This window comes from Ursus maritimus, unplaced genomic scaffold (assembly GCF_017311325.1).
Source record: "Ursus maritimus isolate PB19 unplaced genomic scaffold, ASM1731132v1 scaffold_29, whole genome shotgun sequence".
NCBI lineage: Eukaryota > Metazoa > Chordata > Mammalia > Carnivora > Ursidae > Ursus > Ursus maritimus.
Window position 1 is genome coordinate 3,541,840 of NW_024425452.1, and position 17,375 is coordinate 3,559,214.

The 17,375-nt window shown below is 58.1% G+C and overlaps 1 protein-coding gene across 3 annotated transcripts in view; it reads left to right on the forward strand.

The window, feature by feature from the left end:
- The first annotated feature begins 66 nt into the window (after positions 1 to 66).
- Positions 67 to 17,375, forward strand: part of TMEM63B (transmembrane protein 63B) — a 23,002-nt gene continuing 5,693 nt past the window's right edge. Inside the window, exons 1-16 of one of the 3 annotated variants that reach the window (XM_040643527.1) lie at positions 84 to 196; positions 5,224 to 5,296; positions 5,792 to 5,974; positions 6,259 to 6,338; positions 6,608 to 6,649; positions 7,618 to 7,708; positions 9,143 to 9,180; positions 10,096 to 10,238; positions 10,344 to 10,395; positions 10,842 to 10,950; positions 11,536 to 11,606; positions 14,518 to 14,598; positions 15,084 to 15,207; positions 15,820 to 15,953; positions 16,069 to 16,206; positions 16,325 to 16,478. In XM_040643527.1, coding sequence (XP_040499461.1) covers positions 5,816 to 5,974; positions 6,259 to 6,338; positions 6,608 to 6,649; positions 7,618 to 7,708; positions 9,143 to 9,180; positions 10,096 to 10,238; positions 10,344 to 10,395; positions 10,842 to 10,950; positions 11,536 to 11,606; positions 14,518 to 14,598; positions 15,084 to 15,207; positions 15,820 to 15,953; positions 16,069 to 16,206; positions 16,325 to 16,478 — 1,416 coding nt within the window. In that variant the 5' untranslated portion in view covers positions 84 to 196; positions 5,224 to 5,296; positions 5,792 to 5,815. Of the gene's footprint in view, positions 197 to 5,223; positions 5,297 to 5,791; positions 5,975 to 6,258; positions 6,339 to 6,607; positions 6,650 to 7,617; positions 7,709 to 9,142; positions 9,181 to 10,095; positions 10,239 to 10,343; positions 10,396 to 10,841; positions 10,951 to 11,535; positions 11,607 to 14,517; positions 14,599 to 15,083; positions 15,208 to 15,819; positions 15,954 to 16,068; positions 16,207 to 16,324; positions 16,479 to 17,375 lie in introns of all 3 variants that reach the window. The other 2 variants (XM_040643530.1, XM_040643528.1) reach the window with 2 other exon arrangements.

Below are 17,375 nucleotides of genomic sequence, written 5' to 3' on the forward strand. Positions count from 1 at the left end.
GCGTGGGGGGTGGGATCTGCGAGGCCCCGCCCCCTCCTCATCCCCCTCCCTCCTCCCGTTCCCCCTCCCCCAGACACTGCCGCGGCCGCCGCAGGAGCCCGGAGCTCGAGCCGCCCAGTGACTCCCCCTCCCCCTCCCCCAGCCCCGCCCCGCCCCAACCCGGGGCTCCGAGCCGGAGCCGAGTCTGCGCCTGGGGGTGAGTACGCGACCCTTCCCCAGCCCCTTCTCTTTTCTTTGAGGATCCTACCACCACCCAAAGAAAACCCCGGACTCAGCTGCGTGTCCCCTCCCTTCAACCTCCTGCGGGACCCAGAGGTGCCCGGGCCCGCGGGACCCAGTGGTGCCACGCGCTGCCCCCAACCCCGCACCATCCTGAGCTAAATGCGAGTCCTCCGAATCTTGCCGAGGGTCCAGATGTGCACCGCCGTCTGTCCCCACCCCTGGGGAGATACCGAGGGGTGGGACCCCCGTCCCCGGTCCCCTAGCGCCACACTTCTCCCACCTGCCCGGTCCAGGTGCGCATCCCCCGCGCGCCCCTCCAGGGTTCCAGCTGCGCCCCCATCAGCCTGCCGCCGCTGTGGGGAGCCTGCCGCCCCCGCCCCCGAGTTTTAGATTCCAGGGTCGCCAAGTCCAGTGCCCTCGGTCTCTTTTATCTTTTCTCCTGTTTCCGGGGCTGAGTACCCCAGAAGCCGACCCGAGGCAGGGGTTCGGGCTCGGACAAGGACAGGGTTCGCGGGTGCTGGCATGAGGCCGGCCGCTGCCCCCGGCCCGTCTGGGGACTGGTCGCGGGCTGGGGAGGCGACTGGCCCCGGGAGCGTGTCCTCTCCTTGCGCCCCACACAGTGCAGTTCATTCATGAGCCGCCCGGGCCTGCGTTGTAGGGTGCGGTGGGGAGAGGATTCAGACACGGAACCAGGAGTGGGGCAAAGGCCCTGTTGGGGGGAGGGGGCGCGCTTTGTCCCTCCTGGCCTTCTTGACCGTCTAAGGAGGACAGTCCCAAAGATTTGGTGCCTTGTTCTTCAGAAGAGAAGGTCGCTTGGGAAGTGGAGAGGAGAGGTCAGAGGGGCCGACTGCCCTTGGGGCTCTGTGCTGCCACCTGCCTGGGTCCCCTGGGGGGAGGTCTGGCTGCTCAGCACTCCACTTCTCTGGGGGGCAGGAGAGTCCCAGCTTCTCTACCCAACACCACTATCTAGCCTAGGCTTTCCCTGGGTCTGCCCAGGAAGAATGAAGCTGTGCCCAACCCCTCTTGCTGGACCCTCAGTCTTGCCTCCCAGGGCATGTGAGGAGAGGAGTGGGAGTGTCTCTCAGGCTTCCAGCCCTGGTGTGCTGGCAGCATGACTGTCCTCCAGGGCACCAGAGGGTCCAGGCCCTGGCTTGCTCTGGGTGGCACATGTTGGGGCCTGCTGTTGGCTCACCCAACTCAGTCTCGGCCTACGGGTAGGTGGGTGGGTGGGGATGTGGCAAGGCAGAAGGCTGGTGGTGGGTAGCTAAAGGTAGCTAGGGTGGCTGACCCCCTTTTGGACATCCTACAAGTTCTCTCCAATTATAACAGTGTCTTAGAGACCTCAGTTCAAATTCCAGCTCTACCATTCTTTAGCTGTGTGACCTTGACAAGTTACTTAACCTGTCTGAACCTTAGTTTTAATTTGAAAGTGTGTTTACTACCACCTCCTCACATGATTTATCATGGGGATCAACTAGATAACACGGGTAAAGACCCTGGCACCCTGCCTGGTTGTTGATAAATAACAGGTTCTCGTCTCTGAACTTCCGACCCATCCCGGCATAGCATCACCCTCCCGTACCCCCACCTTTCCAGCCTGCTACAAATGGATTGGGTATGTTTGAAGAGTTTGGGAACGCTCCCTGCCACTTAGTGGCAGAGTCCCAAATGCCATATAAGACCTTGGGTCTAAACAAGAAGCCCATCCTGACTGAGGGGCTTTTTCATTAAAGTTTGTTTTCCTTTGTTTTTATTTTTACCAGTTTCCGCCACCAAACCAACCCTTTTATGCCACACTTTATTAATAACAGTGGCTAATTTTTTTTAGAATCCATCATGTGCCTTGAATTGTATTAAGATGTTTACATAAGTCCTCTTGTTTAGTTCTCAAAACAACCACACAACTGAAGTATAATTCCCATTTTCAGATGAAGAAACTGAGGCCCAGGGTGGTGAAGTAAACTTGCCCAGATCAGTAGCCAGATCTGTCTCATCCTAGAGCCTGAGCTGTTAATCCCCAGGCTCTGTCACCTGTCCTCCACACCTCTCTCACCTGAAATCACAAACCCAGGGTCTGAGTGGAGGGTCTCACTACAGGCAAGAAGGAGGGCAAACAGAAATAGGATGTGGCATTTCTCCAGAGCTGTAGCAGGCAGCCCCCAGCCCCCAACGCCCAGGCCCCCAATGGAAGTGGCTCCGCTGTCGGCCAGGGCAGCAAAATGCAGCGGTCAAGAGCATACACTTGAGCCAGCCTACCTGGGTCTGTGTCGGTCTGTATCTGGATCTGTGACAGACTGGCTGTGTGACGTTGGGCAAGTTCTGTACCCTCTCTGGACCTCAGTGTCTTCTCAGGGTCCTGAGGGCCAGTCAATGAGTTAACATGTGTAAAGCGCTTAGAATGGTGCCTGGCACAAATTCAGAGTAAAATAAATATTTGATAATTGCATTCTTTTCCTACTGCTTTTATCCTCACTCGTGGATACTTTTTTGCTGGTCCCTGTGAAGTTGGGAGGGGTGAGGCCAGGATGTTAATACCTCTTTGCTACAGTTTGGAAGACTGAGGCCCAGGTTACATAGTTGCAGAGCAGGCCTCCATCATCTTCTCCCTTCAGACCCCACCGCCTTCCTATGAGCCCAGGCCCTAAATGAAATCTTCCCAAGTAACTCTGGAAGAAAAAAAAACTTTTAACTTATAACTCCCCCACCACACACACACTTCTTAATGGTGAAATAACAACCTTTAGATAGCTGGAAATAAAATCCACCACCTTGTGCACGCCGCCAGCTAAAGCCTCAGTGTCAGACTAGAGAAATTCCAGGATACAGCTGGCTGAGTGGATGAACTGCCCCCCCAACACCTCCCCCCAAAATACTCTGCCTCAGTCTCTTCCCTCCAACCAGCTGCTCTCACTGAAAGCTTTGAGCAGCTGCCCTAGGTGAAGTTCAGCCTGAAGAGCCACCAGTCCTGGCTCCACCCTTTCCCTGCCCTGTGACCTCTTGTTGAGTTGCTTCTCCTCCCCTGTAAAGTGGGGACAGTGGTCTGATCCAGCAAGTGTGCCCCGCCTTCCTCGGGTTTGGTGGGGGTAGGGGGCACGTAAGATCAATGCATTTGTGGAGGGGAGAGTGCTTTGTGACTGTCAAGAGGGAGGCAGCAGATGGACATGCTAATTTCAGTTACTAAGCATCTACCTGCAACTTCACCCACCCTATGGGGTCCTGTTAATGTAAAAGCTCCCAGAATGTTCCACCTTCCTTCGGTTTGGAGAGGCCTGGGGGAGGGGGTTGCTCCAGGGGTTTGTACCCCTTATGTTCTGGCCTGGTGGACCCTTGGTTTTAGGGTGAGAGACAAGCTGTCTTGACTGCTGGAGTGCACTGGAGTTGGGAGTTAAGGGGGGAGACGCTACTGCAGAGGGCCCCAAGACCCAAGCTGCCTCTCCCTGCCTTTAACCCTTTAACCCTGGTGCCCTAGGGTTCTATGCACCTTATGTTTACATACCCAGGCTCCCCAGACACACCCACACCCACACCTCAACTTAGAGACCAGTCACCTACCACCCTCCCACACACACACAGACACATCAGCACACGTCTACCACCTGAACATACGCATGCCCACAGTGCTCTGGTGCTTCTAGCCCAAGAACATTTAATGAGCATGTACAAAGCTTCCATGTTGTGCAGAGTCCTGTTCTAGGCACATCAGAAAAGCATGGTGCCCTGAACTGTGTTCTAGCTTTAGAAAGAGGTTGACCTAGGTTTGAACCCCATCGTTTTATTAGCAGTGTGACTTAGGGAAAGTTACTGAACCTCTTGGAGCCCCTGTGTCCTTATCTTAAAACGGCAATAATATCCAACTCAGGATTGTCAAGGATTTAAATGAAATCGTGTATGTATTATTCTTGAAACAGTGGGAACTTGATAAATGGCGCCTTTTGAAATTACTAAATTAATGGGGTTTTCGGTTTTTTGGTTTGGGGTTTTTTTAAGGCAACTTGGGCTGGAAGGAAAGAGGGAGGCATAACACACCAGGCAGTTACTACCTTAGCTTTTCAGAGACTCCCTGGGACCAAGTGAAACATATAAACAACCACAACTTCCCCCTCCATCTGAGAGCTGGTGCCTCTTGCCCTGTAATTGAAGTGTTAGGAAGAGGCTGGGGAAAATGAGGGATCAGTGGGCAGGAGAAGCCCTCTGAGTCCCCCCAGGGGGCTGGAGGATGCTTGCTCCCAGAGTTATTGTCACCGATTCTAGGTTTGTTGTTCTCTCTCTTTGTCTGGTTTCCTCTCTTCCCTGGGGACCCCCCCCCCCAAGGCAGAGTTTCAGTGTTGTCAGCAGAAGGGGTCCCCAGGGGCCCCCCAGTAGGACGCGGGTGGGGCAGCAGTGCCTCGGCCGCACTTCTCCTCCACCCTAGAAGCCTCCCCAGAGCCCTGCTAGGCTTCGTCCCCAGGCACTCCCAGAACCCAGGTATCCGGGCTGGCTGCCCCTTCCCTCCTCCTCCTCCGCCCCATCCACCCAGACCACAGAAGGCTGGACAGCCCCACAGCAGGAGTGGGGATCGGCGGGGATCAGGGCTGGAGGGTAGTACCCTCCAGCAGGGGCTTTGGGCAGGCTAAGAGTCCCCCGCCCACTCTCTCTCTTCCTTTGCCAATGGAAAATCTCGCTGGAGGGCACGGCATTCCCAGCCTGCCCTACTCCGGAGGCAGGAGCAGGGCACTCTGGGAGTTGTAGTCCTCACACCACTCAGGTGACCCATGTGCTGAGATCACTGGAGAGGTGAGGAAGCTGGAGGGAAGGGGGGTGTAGCTGCTTCCAAAGCAGGGGGAACGGAATGAGAGTAACCAGGAGTGACTGGGACCAGGCAGATAACACAAACCCAGAAGTCCTACTTTTTAACTGACTTCCCACTCTGACCCCATCCTCAGGTCCCTACTCTAAGCACAGAGGGCCAGGGCCAGCTCTGAAGCTGAACATCTTTTTTTTTTTTTTTTTTTCTTTTTTAAGCCAGTTGTATTGAGAAAGTGCTTAACAGAGTTGAAAACTCCAAGCAGATGAAACCATGCCATTTTTCTAAGAGGTAGGAAGAGAAGATCGGGATGAGCCGGCTGGCTCCTGTCCCATCCTCCCCTGGCCTCCAGCCCCCACCTGTTAGCCTTGAGTCCTCAGGCCTAAGACCTCCCCATCTTCCCTCAGACTCAGTTTCCAGAGACAAAGACAGAGAGAGAGAGGGAGAGAAAGAGAAAGCAAGCATGTGTGTGTGTGCGCATGTGTGCGTATGTGGTGGGAGGCAGACATTAGAGACTCACAACTTCCAGCTTAGAAAAACCAGTCTCCCCAGTCCAGATCTGGGCCAAGTTCCCCAGACCCAGGGTGGGGTCGCAGCCTTACAGCCAGTGAAGGTAAATCCATGTGACTCAACCCTCGCCTCCCCGGGCCCTTATCTCTGGAAGCCAGCGCTTCCACCCACCCAGGCTGCCGGAGGATCTGCCGTCACTCCCTCTCCCCATGCTCAGGCCCGGAGCCAGGAGGGGATTGGGGACAAGCCCAGCTGACCACTGTGCTCTCTGCCCAGGAGGACCATGCGGCAATAGCAGCCATGCTGCCCTTCCTTCTGGCCACTTTGGGCACCACGGCCCTCAACAACAGCAACCCCAAGGACTACTGCTACAGTGCCCGAATCCGCAGCACCGTCCTGCAGGGCCTGCCCTTTGGGGGTGTCCCCACCGTGCTGGCTCTTGACTTCATGTGCTTCCTTGTGAGTGCCCACACACCACCCCCCACACACACACTTGTCATCCACACCCTATCCGTAGCTAGCTAACACCTGCCATCCTAGCCACTCCTCCACCTGGCTCTGAGTCCCCCGGCTTAACCGCAGCAGGGGTCTGCATCACCCAGCCTGGGCCTAGCCTCTGACTGTTCACCCAAGCCACGTTATCCCTTTCTAAGACAAGATCCCGGCCCCTCTGCCCCTGCCCCCTTGGCTAGTCCAGTAGGTGGACAGTCTGTCTACCTGCCAACCGTTCCCTCTGCCCTCAGGCACTGCTGTTCTTGTTCTCCATCCTCCGGAAGGTGGCTTGGGACTATGGGCGGCTGGCCTTGGTGACAGATGCAGACAGGTAAGGCTTTGGGACTCTCCCTTACGTGTATACACACGCACACGCACACACACACACACACACACACACACACACACTCACTCACTCACTCCTTGGGGATAAGAAAGAGCCAGCCCTCTCTCATCCCCCTTTGTTGGGGAGATGAAGAGGGACCAGTCCCAGAGCGGACATGGGGGACATGTGGGCATGGGCCTCTGTCCTTTGCCAGTCCCCCAGGACCTCCCCCTCCCCCCCCACCCCTGTTAACCCTGTCTGTTCTCTGTCCCCAGGCGTCGGCGGCAGCAGGAGAGGGAGCGAGTGGAACAGGAATAGTATGTGGGGCACCTGCCCCCTCATCCCCACTAAACCAGCTTTCTCTTTTCTTCTCTCATGCTTCTCTTCTCTTCCTGCCAAGTTACTGGTTTCTCTTTGCAGTTTTCTCCTCTGTAGGCTCATGTTTCGGATTAACGCAGGCGGTGTGCTTTGCAGAGCAGGGGGCTCCCCAGCTTGTCTCTGCCTCACTCCCCCATCCCCCCCTCTGGCTTTCAGCCTGGGAGAAGCCCCTCCCCATGTGCCCTGCTCTGTTGGTGGCTGGGCTAGAGTGGCCATCCTTCCGGAAACTTAAGAATATACTCACCTGTTGGTCACAGAGACAAGATTGGGTGTCACCAGTGGCTTGCCATCCCCTAACAACTAGTTCTTCATATTTCAGGGTTCCCTGCTCACCCCTTCTGGAGGCCTGGGAGGGGGGCTTCCCATGGAGCCCCAAATCTGGCCTTTGGGGGTCACATCATTGTCTCTGTCTATAGGACTGGCGTTGGAGTTGCGGGAGCTGCTGGGGTCAGGGAAAGGGGAGGGGAGGGGCCCACCTGGGGGACATCCCCCAGCCCCCCGATACCCCCAGCCCTTCTGGGGCTCTCCTAGTCCGTCCTTTCCTTCAGCTCCCCATTGCCCTGTGCATGATATTGGCTCTCTCGCCCCATCCCGTCCCCTGCTGGTCTGCTCCAGAACTGCAGGGCCTGCTCACGTTCTTACTCTGGCCTCCAGGGGGTAATGATGAAGACACCCTCCTCCCTTCACTCAGTGCCCCTGCACGGGTGCCCCCCAGGCCTCCCGAAGGAAAGAGGTGGATTTAAGGGAGGCAGGAAGAAGACAGTCATTCATCCCAGCTTCAGCCTCTGCGCTTTCTGTGCCTCGTCTAGCCCCTGGAGCGCTGGAGTGGGAGCCCCCCCACTTCAACCCTGCTCCCCAGGAGCTCAGACTCACCGGGCTCTCTGATCTCTCACCTCTCCACCCCCAGTGTGGCCTCAGCTATGCACGGGGACAGTCATGACCGGTATGAGCGTCTCACGTCTGTCTCCAGCTCCGTCGACTTTGACCAAAGAGACAATGTGAGTGCCCTCCCCCAGACCCGTTAGCCACACGTGCTCCTCCTCCAGGGCAGGGGGCTCAGCAGCCTTAGCCTCCAGTGGTGCAGGGCAAGGACCTATGGAATGTGACTTTCTCCTCAGCAAGGGCAACGCTTGTCTCAGAGCCGCAGGCAAACCACCCAGACTTGGAACTCCTGGCTCTGTATTCCATGCTAACCTCCGAGCCAGCACCAGCCTAACCGCACGAATCCCAAACGCTGTGCCTGTCTCCACCGATGAATCCCACGGCCCCCTTCTTCCTTAGACAGGGCTTTAGAAGTAACAACAGGCCTTTCTGGCCCATCGAGCAAAACACAGAATTTGTTGTGATTGCTCAGAGATTGCAGGCTGGTGGCCCTCGGCTGGCTGGGGCCAGTTGTGGATTGGAGCTGAGTGGCAGAGGGCCCGCTAGACAAGGCATGTACCTGGAGATTCACAGCAGTCCCCAGACTCCCATTCACGTCAGGCCTGGCACTCCGGTGTTACCCACCTGGCCCCTGTCGTTCTGCCAGGGTGGGGGTCCTGGACAGAACTCTGATCTTTAGGCCTGGGATGGCCCTGGTCAGTCCAGCTTGGGCTGGGGTCCCGGGGGACAGCAGCTCTTATAGCAGCCATGGTAGAAGGAGCCAGTCAGCTTCCTGAGTCGGACTCATACTGGTAAGTGGCAAAGCAAAGGTATCGCCCCTGCCCACCCAGAGGTGTCCAGATGGTCCCCAGACTCAGGTGATGTGGTAACTGGTAGCAGTCCTTCATCTTAGCTGGGAGGCACCTCTCTCCCCAGTCCTGGGTTAAGCCTGGCCCTTCTACTAGAAGGAAGGTGGGGGAGGGTTCTCTCTGCGAAGCCCTCCCCCAGAGGTCCCCACCCTGCTGTCAGTGGGGTGGGTCTCTGTCTGAAGGCAGGCCTGGGGGCTTGAGGGTCGAAGAATGCAGCTCACAGGGACCCAGGGTCCGGTCCCTCTGGGGTGCGCTGGAAGAAAGGTGGCGGGAACTCGGGCAGCTTGGCCTGCCCCTCTGCTGTTGGCAGCCATGTTGCAAACTCTTGTTAGCTATAGGTCTGGAGGTCCCTACTGCCCTTCCTAGAACGCTGAATCCCACCCATCCCCACCCTGACCCACACAGCTTCAGGCCTTCCTCTGGTTGCGCTGCCCCGTTGGCTCTTTGCTGGGATCTGCAGCTCTGGGCGCGAGTACCCGCAGATAGCCCAGTTTCCCCTTAGTCCTCCTCTCCTTTGAGGACTGGCACCTTCCCTCTCCCCCTCTGGGATGCACTACTGTCTTTGGGGGGTTCTGGAAGTTGTGCCAAGGTGGGCCACAGCCTGGAGTTGATCATGAGAATGGGGTGGGTGGGATTCACGGGGGAAGGGAGGTTCGGGTTGGTGGGGTGGGGACTCCAGCTGATAGCCCTCTGTCCCCCCAGGGTTTCTGTTCCTGGCTGACAGCCATCTTCAGGATAAAGTAAGTGAACAGTCTTCAGACTCTAAGGAAAGAGAGAAACAGAGAAACTTCCGAACCTGTCACTTCCCTACAGAATCCAGAGGCCAGCCGCTTTGAGGGNNTTAGCGCTCCCAGCCAGCCCCGCACCCTCCTCTCTACTCCAGGAGGCCAGGCCCTGGGGTCCCGGCCTCTGTTGTCTCCTGCGCTGGCCTCACCTTACCCCACAGTCTCCCGTGTGCCCCCCTGCCTAGTGGGCCCGCTCTGCCCGCAGCTCTCCGAGCCCCTGCCAGCCCACAAAGGCAGAGGCTGGAGCCCCCCCACCTCAGAGCCTCCGTGCAGCCAGCGGGTGGGGGCAGCAGGCAGGCTGGGAGCAGCCAGCCAGCAACAGGCAGGAGCCAGTATCCAGCAAGCAGAAGTCAGGAGATCGAGCCAGAGTGCAGCAGGCAGGCAGTGAGCGCTGAGAGAGGCAGGAGGCCCGGACAGGTCAGCACCACCACTGCCCACGCCCCGGCCCCCAGGGCCCCTCCCCAGGCGCACCACTTACGTGCTTCTCCAGCAGCCATTAGGCACCACTGCGTCCCCAACCTGGGTCCTCCCTCCCACTTCTACCTCTTCCATCAACCTGCTTCTCTCCTCCTCACCTTCCCTTTCCATATCCCTTCTGCTTGACCTTTCTCACCCTTTTTTCCTCTCTCTGCAGCGCCTCTGTTCCCACCTCTCTCTGTCCTCTTCTCCTTTCCCTCCCTTTCCCTTTCCCTTTGTCATCCCTCCCTTTCCAGAAAATAGGGGGCCCAAAGACCCCACTCCGCCCCCATAGTGCTGCCAGACCAGCAGGGGCTAGGGTGGACCTGGGGCGGGGGCAGGCGAGGCGGGCAAGCCGTGGCCCCTCAGCTGCCCCAGTCCCCACCTGTCCCCTCTGCTGCCCCACGCCTGCAGGGACGATGAGATCCGGGACAAATGTGGGGGCGATGCTGTGCACTACCTGTCCTTCCAGCGGCACATCATCGGGCTACTGGTCGTTGTGGGCGTCCTCTCTGTGGGCATCGTGCTGCCTGTCAACTTCTCAGGGGACCTGCTGGGTCAGTGAGGGCCAGGATGGGTGGGGCCGGGAGGGGAGAAGAGGGGGCAGCAAGACACGTGCCCTGACCCCTGCGTCGTCTTCACCCTCTTCCTGTCTCCCCCAGAGAACAATGCCTACAGCTTCGGGAGAACCACCATTGCCAACCTGAAATCAGGGTAAGGTGGGGAAGCCGGTCAGTGAGGTCGGTGTGTGCCAGAGTCTAGCCGTAACAGGGAGGGCTGTAGGGGAGCACTGGGGAGAGGTGGCCGAGGCTGCAGAGGAGGCTCTGGGGCCCTGAGGACTTGGGCTGGAGACAGAGGAGGTGGATCCCTGGGGACGACCAGATCAAGAAGCAGCTGTGTGACCGCAGGTCAGGGAATGGTGGTAGCCAGCAATTGGGGGGCGGGGGGAGGCAGGAAGAGAGGACCTCTTGGGGACGTTTCAGCTGCAGTGGAATCCTCTTGGGGCCTGGACGGTGTGGAGTGTGGGGCCTGCCCTGTGAGGGGTCAGTGCCAGAAGACCCGTGGCCGGAGAGGGGCCCGGTCCCAGGGGCTGAAGTCACAGCGGGAGGCTGGGGGTGTCTGAGTGCGCTCCTGTCCCCCGGCCCCTCTGCCCCGCCCAGGAACAACTTGCTGTGGCTGCACACGTCCTTCGCCTTCCTGTACCTGCTGCTGACCGTCTACAGCATGCGGAGACACACCTCCAAGATGCGCTACAAGGAGGACGACCTGGTGAGCGGCGCAGAGCCCTGGCCTCCCCCGCCCCCAGCCTCCTCCCTTCCCTCCGGGCCTCGCCTCAGCCCTAAGGGGTGTCCGCGCCAGGGTGGGGCCCCTGGGTTCCGATCCTGGCCCAGCAGCTCCAGAGCCCCTATCCTGCACGCTAAGTTACCTCCCCCAGCCTCCACTTCCTCATCTGTAACATGGGGCAACAGAACCTTCCTGAGGTCGGCGGGGAAGCACCCCCGCTGTGCCTGGCCCTCAGGGAACAGCCGTGGTGATGCTGTGGTAGTGACGTGTCCTGTCTGCATCCACCACCAGCCCAGCACCAAACGCCCCCGGCCAGCCACTGTGTCCTTACAGCCTGAGGGTCAGAGAGTTGTCCCCCCTTTCCTCCCCCTCAGTGACTCCCTTGGGAGCAAGGGGCCAGATGGCTCTTGCATTAAGCTCGCTGCCTGATTTTGGTCAGATGCACTCTTCCTGCTTTCCCTGGCCCATCCCTAAGGCCTCCTCCCACCCGTTCAGCTCCCTGTTCCCCACACCCTCCTGGCATTCTCGAGCCTCGTTCTCTGGAAGGCAGACCCGCTTCTCTCTCCCCAGGTGAAGCGGACTCTCTTCATCAATGGAATCTCCAAATACGCAGAATCAGAAAAGATCAAGAAGCATTTTGAGTGAGTGGCCACTCCTACCCCCAACCCCAGGTCCTGTGGGCCCTTCTCTGCCATTCAGCCCCTCAGACTTCTCACCCCTCCCTCTGAGGGGGTGGAAGTGAGACTTCTCATGCCCACCCCGCTGACGAGGGGGTGGAGGTGAGACCACCGGAGAATGACGTGAGTCCAGGGCATTCCAGCACTTGGGCTGGGTGAGAGGCCCCCCGCAAGAACAGGGAAAATACAAGAAATACTTGAAAAGTGAGAGAAGTGTGGTCCTGTCCCCTCCCCCCCACCCCACCCCACCTCCCCTCCCGGCTTGAACTGGGTCATGGGTTGTTGACTCAGGGTCCGTGGGCCCTTTGAGGTGTGTGGCTTCAAACGTTTATGTGACATTCCGGGGTTTGTGTGCAGACTGGCAGGGAGGGGCTCCCTGGCTTTCAGTGGCTCCTGAGGGACCGCGGGCTCGCGTGTTTGCTGAGCGCATTTCAGCCCTGGAGTTCTGTCTCGCGGGGAGGGGAACACACACCTCCAGGGGTGCCCGGTGGCCGGGACGGTGTGTGTGCAGGATTAGGGATCCTGTCATACGTTCATCTGTACACTCAGCAGACTTTCTCGGATGATATTAGGCCCAAGTGACCGCGGTGGGCCTTGGGAGAGATGAGTGAAAGATCAGTGAGCTCTCGGGGGGTCCCGTGGTGGAGGTGAGCGTTAGGAGTGGGCGCAGGGTCCCGTCGGAGTGTGATCTGAGGTCGGTCTGTGGCCAGAATTAGCAGTTGGCCAGTGGCCCTGATCGGGGACCTTGGTGGTCAGGATCCGGACTTCGTGAGGTCTAGACTCACCGTCCGTTGGCCTGGATCAGAAGTCAGTCGTTGTTCCGGATCGGAACAGGATCGGGAGGCAGCGTCTGGTCAGGGTCAGGCTGCAGACCCCTTGTTGCGGGCAGATGAGTGGTTTGCGACCAGCAGTAGCGGGTGGGTACTCAGTCACTCAACAGACGTTTCTTGTCACCTTCTACACCCAAGCATGAACAAGTTAGAAACCGGCCCTGCCCTCACAGAAGTTACAGGTCAAAATTAGATCATCCTCGGTCACTAGGAGAGCGACTGGGGATCCTATCTAGAGTCCAAGCTGTGATCGGCATTAGGGCGCAGTCTGGGTCAGGATTAAGGGCAGTGTGTGCTCAGAATTAGGTGACATCTTAATATTACCGTCCTGTTGGAATCAGCCGTCAGCTTGGACTGGTAAGCCTTTAATAACAAATATTCGTGAGTGCCTGCTGCGTGCCTGCGCTGGAATAGGAGCTGGGGTTTCGGCAGTAAACAACAACAAAAAAAGGAGCCTCTGCCCTCATCTGCTCCCGTTCTGGTGGGCGAGGCAGATAATAAACAAATGAACCAGTAATAGACACCACGTAGAGCAGGGTAGGTGCCAAGAAGAAAACCAAAGCAGGGAACGGAACAGAATGAAGGAGTCAGGAAGGGGTGCTGTTTCCAGCGGGGGGACTCGGACAGGGCCCTGCCTGCAGCGAGGAAGTGAACCCCGCGAACCAAGCATCCACTCAGCACACATTTGTCCTACACCTACTGTGTGCTTCATACCAGACCTGATGTGTGTCTGTGGGGAGCTCATGGTTCAGGTTGTCTGTTTCCGGGGTCAGCTTGTGGTTTTGTTTAGGAAGCGGGCTGTGAAATTAGTGGTCAGCCTGTAAGCAAGAGTGGGGGAGACTGTGATCCCAACTGGGGTTTGGGGGATCTAGGGAGCGAGCATCAAGGAACAACCGTCCCGTTGATCCGTTCGTTCAGCACGTGTTGATCGAGCACCTACTGTGTCGACGCTGTCGGCCCAGGCCTGATGTGCGGTGAGGAGTAGGGTTTGTGAGCCAGGTCCGGGGTCTGTCTGGAGGAGGGGCTACCCCAGCAGAACCAGGGAACTTCCCGTGTGTAAAATCAGAGAGCCTGCCTGGTGGGGATTAGGGGTGAGAGATTAGTCGGGTGAGAATGAGGGCTCAGCCTGCCACAGGCCTGAAGGCCCTTCCAAGGAAGGGCCCTAAAATAGTTGCAGCAACACGGTGTCGGGGAAAGGTCTGCAGCGCGTTTCAAGGACCCCATCCCAGATTTAAGTCTCCAAATTCTCGTGGATTTGCAGCGTCCGTCTTGTTACTTTAGAACCAGATCCTGTGCACCTTTAACACCTGGTGGTTCTTCATTAAAACGTTTTTTTAAAAGATGGAGCTCAGTCTAGATTAGGGAGCAGGGGCAGTGTGTGATGAGAAGTAAGAAGGAACTGCTGCGCCCCTCGAGTCCCCCCAGGTACCAGGACTGAGAGTCACAGAAGGTCTCTCTCTGCTCAGTTTCAAGGCAAGGTTAGGGTCAATCCCGGGTCAGGGTTAGAAAGTCAGTCGTGGGTCTAGTTATGGGTGAGTTTGGATCCGAGTAAACGGTCAGTTTCAGGTTAGGGTTCAGGATCCATCTCCGGTCAGTCTTGGGGCGGGAATTGTTCTGTAGACTGGGCTGTGGGTTGGCTGGGGTCAGTTCATGGTCAAGGCGAAGTGTTGAACTATAACCAGGTATTCTGGAAACAGGGTTAAGAGAACAGCCCATGAGTAGAAACAGTTTCTCTCCACTGAAGGTTCAAAGCTCTGGACACGAATCAGGGGGCAGCCGTGGCCTCCCCCACGCCACACAGATGTACTCTCACACCCGGGCTCGTCAGCGTGCCCAGGGCCCCCGAGCCTTCGTGCTTCCTCCAGCTCCACACATGAACACGGGAGGACTTGCAAAGATTTATTCTTATGGAACTCCCATTTTTGTAGACCAGACAGGGCGCTTGAACTGGGGGGGGTGTGTCTTAAAGGTGATGGGGTCATGGCTGCAAGGTGGGGGCAGGTGGGCGGGGTCCCCACAGAAGGTGATGGCGGACTGTGTTTCAGGGAGGCCTATCCCAACTGCACGGTTCTTGAAGCTCGCCCATGTTACAACGTGGCTCGCCTTATGTTCCTCGACGCAGAGAGGTAACGGTGGGGGGGCCAGGTATGACACCGGAGGGGCCCCTGCCTATTGTGGAGGGCATCTTGGCTGCCACACGGGAGCCTGGCTCCCCTTCCAGGTGTTTCCCAGGGCATTTGCTTTTAATTCAACCCCTGGAGTGCCTGTCAGTCCAGCTCTGGAAAGAGCAAGGCCTGGAGGTCAGAGCTCGTTGGGAGAGGAAAGGGGTCCACCATCCCCACCGTATCTGAGGACATACCCTTCTTCAGCTGCAATATAAGAAACTTAGGCCAAACCATAGGAAGAATTCCTGGCCCTCCAGGGATGGGCAGGAAGACCCTTGAATGGGGCCATATCTGAAGCATGCATTCTAAGCAGATCCGAGAGTAAGCTCGCCCCTGTCCTTAGGGAGTGGACTTAAATAACCCCTGAGCTGAGCTCCCTACCCACCCTCCCAGCCATTCCTGGCCCCAGCTGGGCCGGCGGGTGACCGGGCACCTGGGTCTCACAGGAAGAAGGCCGAGCGGGGGAAGCTGTACTTCACAAACCTCCAGAGCAAGGAGAACGTCCCCACCATGATCAACCCCAAGCCTTGCGGCCACCTCTGCTGCTGCGTGGTACGAGGCTGTGAGCAGGTACGAGGTGACGCCAGGCCCCCAGAGCTCCTGCTGGGTATGGGGGAGAGCTGGACAGATCCCGGGAAGATTGGTAGAGATGGACACATTTTAGGCCCAGGTCCCATGACCCCAGGAGCACGCACACAAATGGGCCTTGCACGTAACCAGCCAAAGGTAGACAGACTCCCAGAGCAGGCCAGGCCATGCAGGGATGGGGGTGGGGGCGGCTGGGACCGGGAGCCGGGTGCAGCCCCACCTTCAGGTCCCCTCCTGTTCCTACAGTCATCGAAGCCCCAGCTCCACTCTTGGGTTCGTCCCCATCCCTACAGTGACCAAGTTTGCAAACCCCAGGTCAGAAGAGGTCAGCCAAGAGAACAGCATCGTGCTGTATTTACTAGCTCTGTGGCTTTTAGCGAGTTTCTTGACTGCTCTGTGTCTCCATTTCCTCTCTAAGATGAGGCTAATGGTACCTACCTCGGGATTGTCCTGAGGATTACATGAGTTAACCCTTAGAAAGCCTACCGCGGCACTCGGTCTGTAGTGAGCCCTGGGTCGGTGCTGCCAGCTGTGCTGGGGAGCAGCCCGGCTCTCTGACCAGAACCCCCCACCTCGCTCACTCGCCCTCGGCAGGTGGAGGCCATCGAGTACTACACGAAGCTGGAGCAGAAGCTGAAGGAGGACTACAAGCGGGAGAAGGAGAAGGTGAACGAGAAGCCTCTTGGCATGGCCTTTGTCACCTTCCACAACGAGACCATCACCGCCATGTGAGCCCCTGCCCTGCCTGCCCATCCCCGTCCTTGTCCCCCGGGGACTGGTGGGGGTTCCTGGGTCCCCACGCTCACAGCCAGCCGTTGGCAATAACCAGTGCCCATCCCCCAGCATCCTGAAGGACTTCAATGTGTGTAAGTGCCAGGGCTGCACCTGCCGCGGGGAGCCACGGGCCTCGTCTTGCAGCGAGTCCCTGCACATCTCCAACTGGACCGTGTCTTATGCCCCTGACCCCCAGAACATCTACTGGTGAGCACAGCGGGGCGGCCGCGGCAGGTTTCGTGGGGCCTGCTGGCTCCGGCAGGGACAGGGGAGGAGAGGGAGGTCCAAGGTGTCCCCAGAACGACCCTCTCGCCTGCCTTCCCAGGGAGCACCTCTCCATCCGAGGCTTCATCTGGTGGCTTCGCTGCCTGGTCATCAATGTCGTCCTCTTCATTCTCCTCTTCTTCCTCACCACCCCGGCCATCATCATCACCACTATGGACAAGTTCAACGTCACCAAGCCCGTGGAGTACCTCAATGTGAGGCCCAGGCCCCACCCCACCCCGTCCATGCTGGGTCGCGAGACACAGATACGAGGCCTCGAATCCCTCTTCAGGGGGAAACCAGAATGCCCTCCGGCCCGATCTAGCTACGGTTCTGCTCCCAGCCCAGCCCCACCAACAGCTCCCCCACGACTGGGGGTTGCAGAGCCTTCTGGGAACGTCCCTTGGGCTCCCTGCCACCTTCCCCCTAGTGACATCACCCTTGGGTTTGCACACACCTAGAGAGACACCAGGGAAGACGGTGAGCCCAGGGCCGGTTTTAACTGACCGTGGGACCTCGGACAAGCCCCCTTCTCCTCATGCCCCTACCTCCCCGACAGAAGAACAGAGGTTCGGACTACAGCCTTGGCTTCTAAACTTAGATTCGGATGCCTTTATCTAAAGGACTCTTACGTGAACCCCAGTGTGGCAAAGCAAGGCTGCTCAGATGGCCATAGAGTCAGGGTCACTTCCACCAGCTCTTCCCTCGCCCCGCCTGCCACACACACAGCACACCTCCTCAGAGCCTCAAAGTCCGAAGTCAGACAGTTTGAAAATTCCCGAGTGATAAGAGCAAAATAACACTAGACCCAGTCAGCCTGGGTTCACATCCCCACCCCGCCACTCGACTAGCTGGGTAACCTGCTGAATCTCTTTTTGCCTTAGTTCGCTCATCTGTAAAATGGGCTAATAGCATTGTTGGGAGGCTCCCTACACGTAAAGCCCATGATCAATGCCTGGCCCTCAGGAGGTCCTCAGGAATGCTAACCATGAGCGTCACTCACCCTGCAGTGGCGCTCATGAGCCCGGCCCCCACCCGCCCCCGGCCCTGCACATGTTCTGGACTTCTGCCACGGGGCCCCGAGAGCCATGGGGCCTGGGGCTCCACGGGGG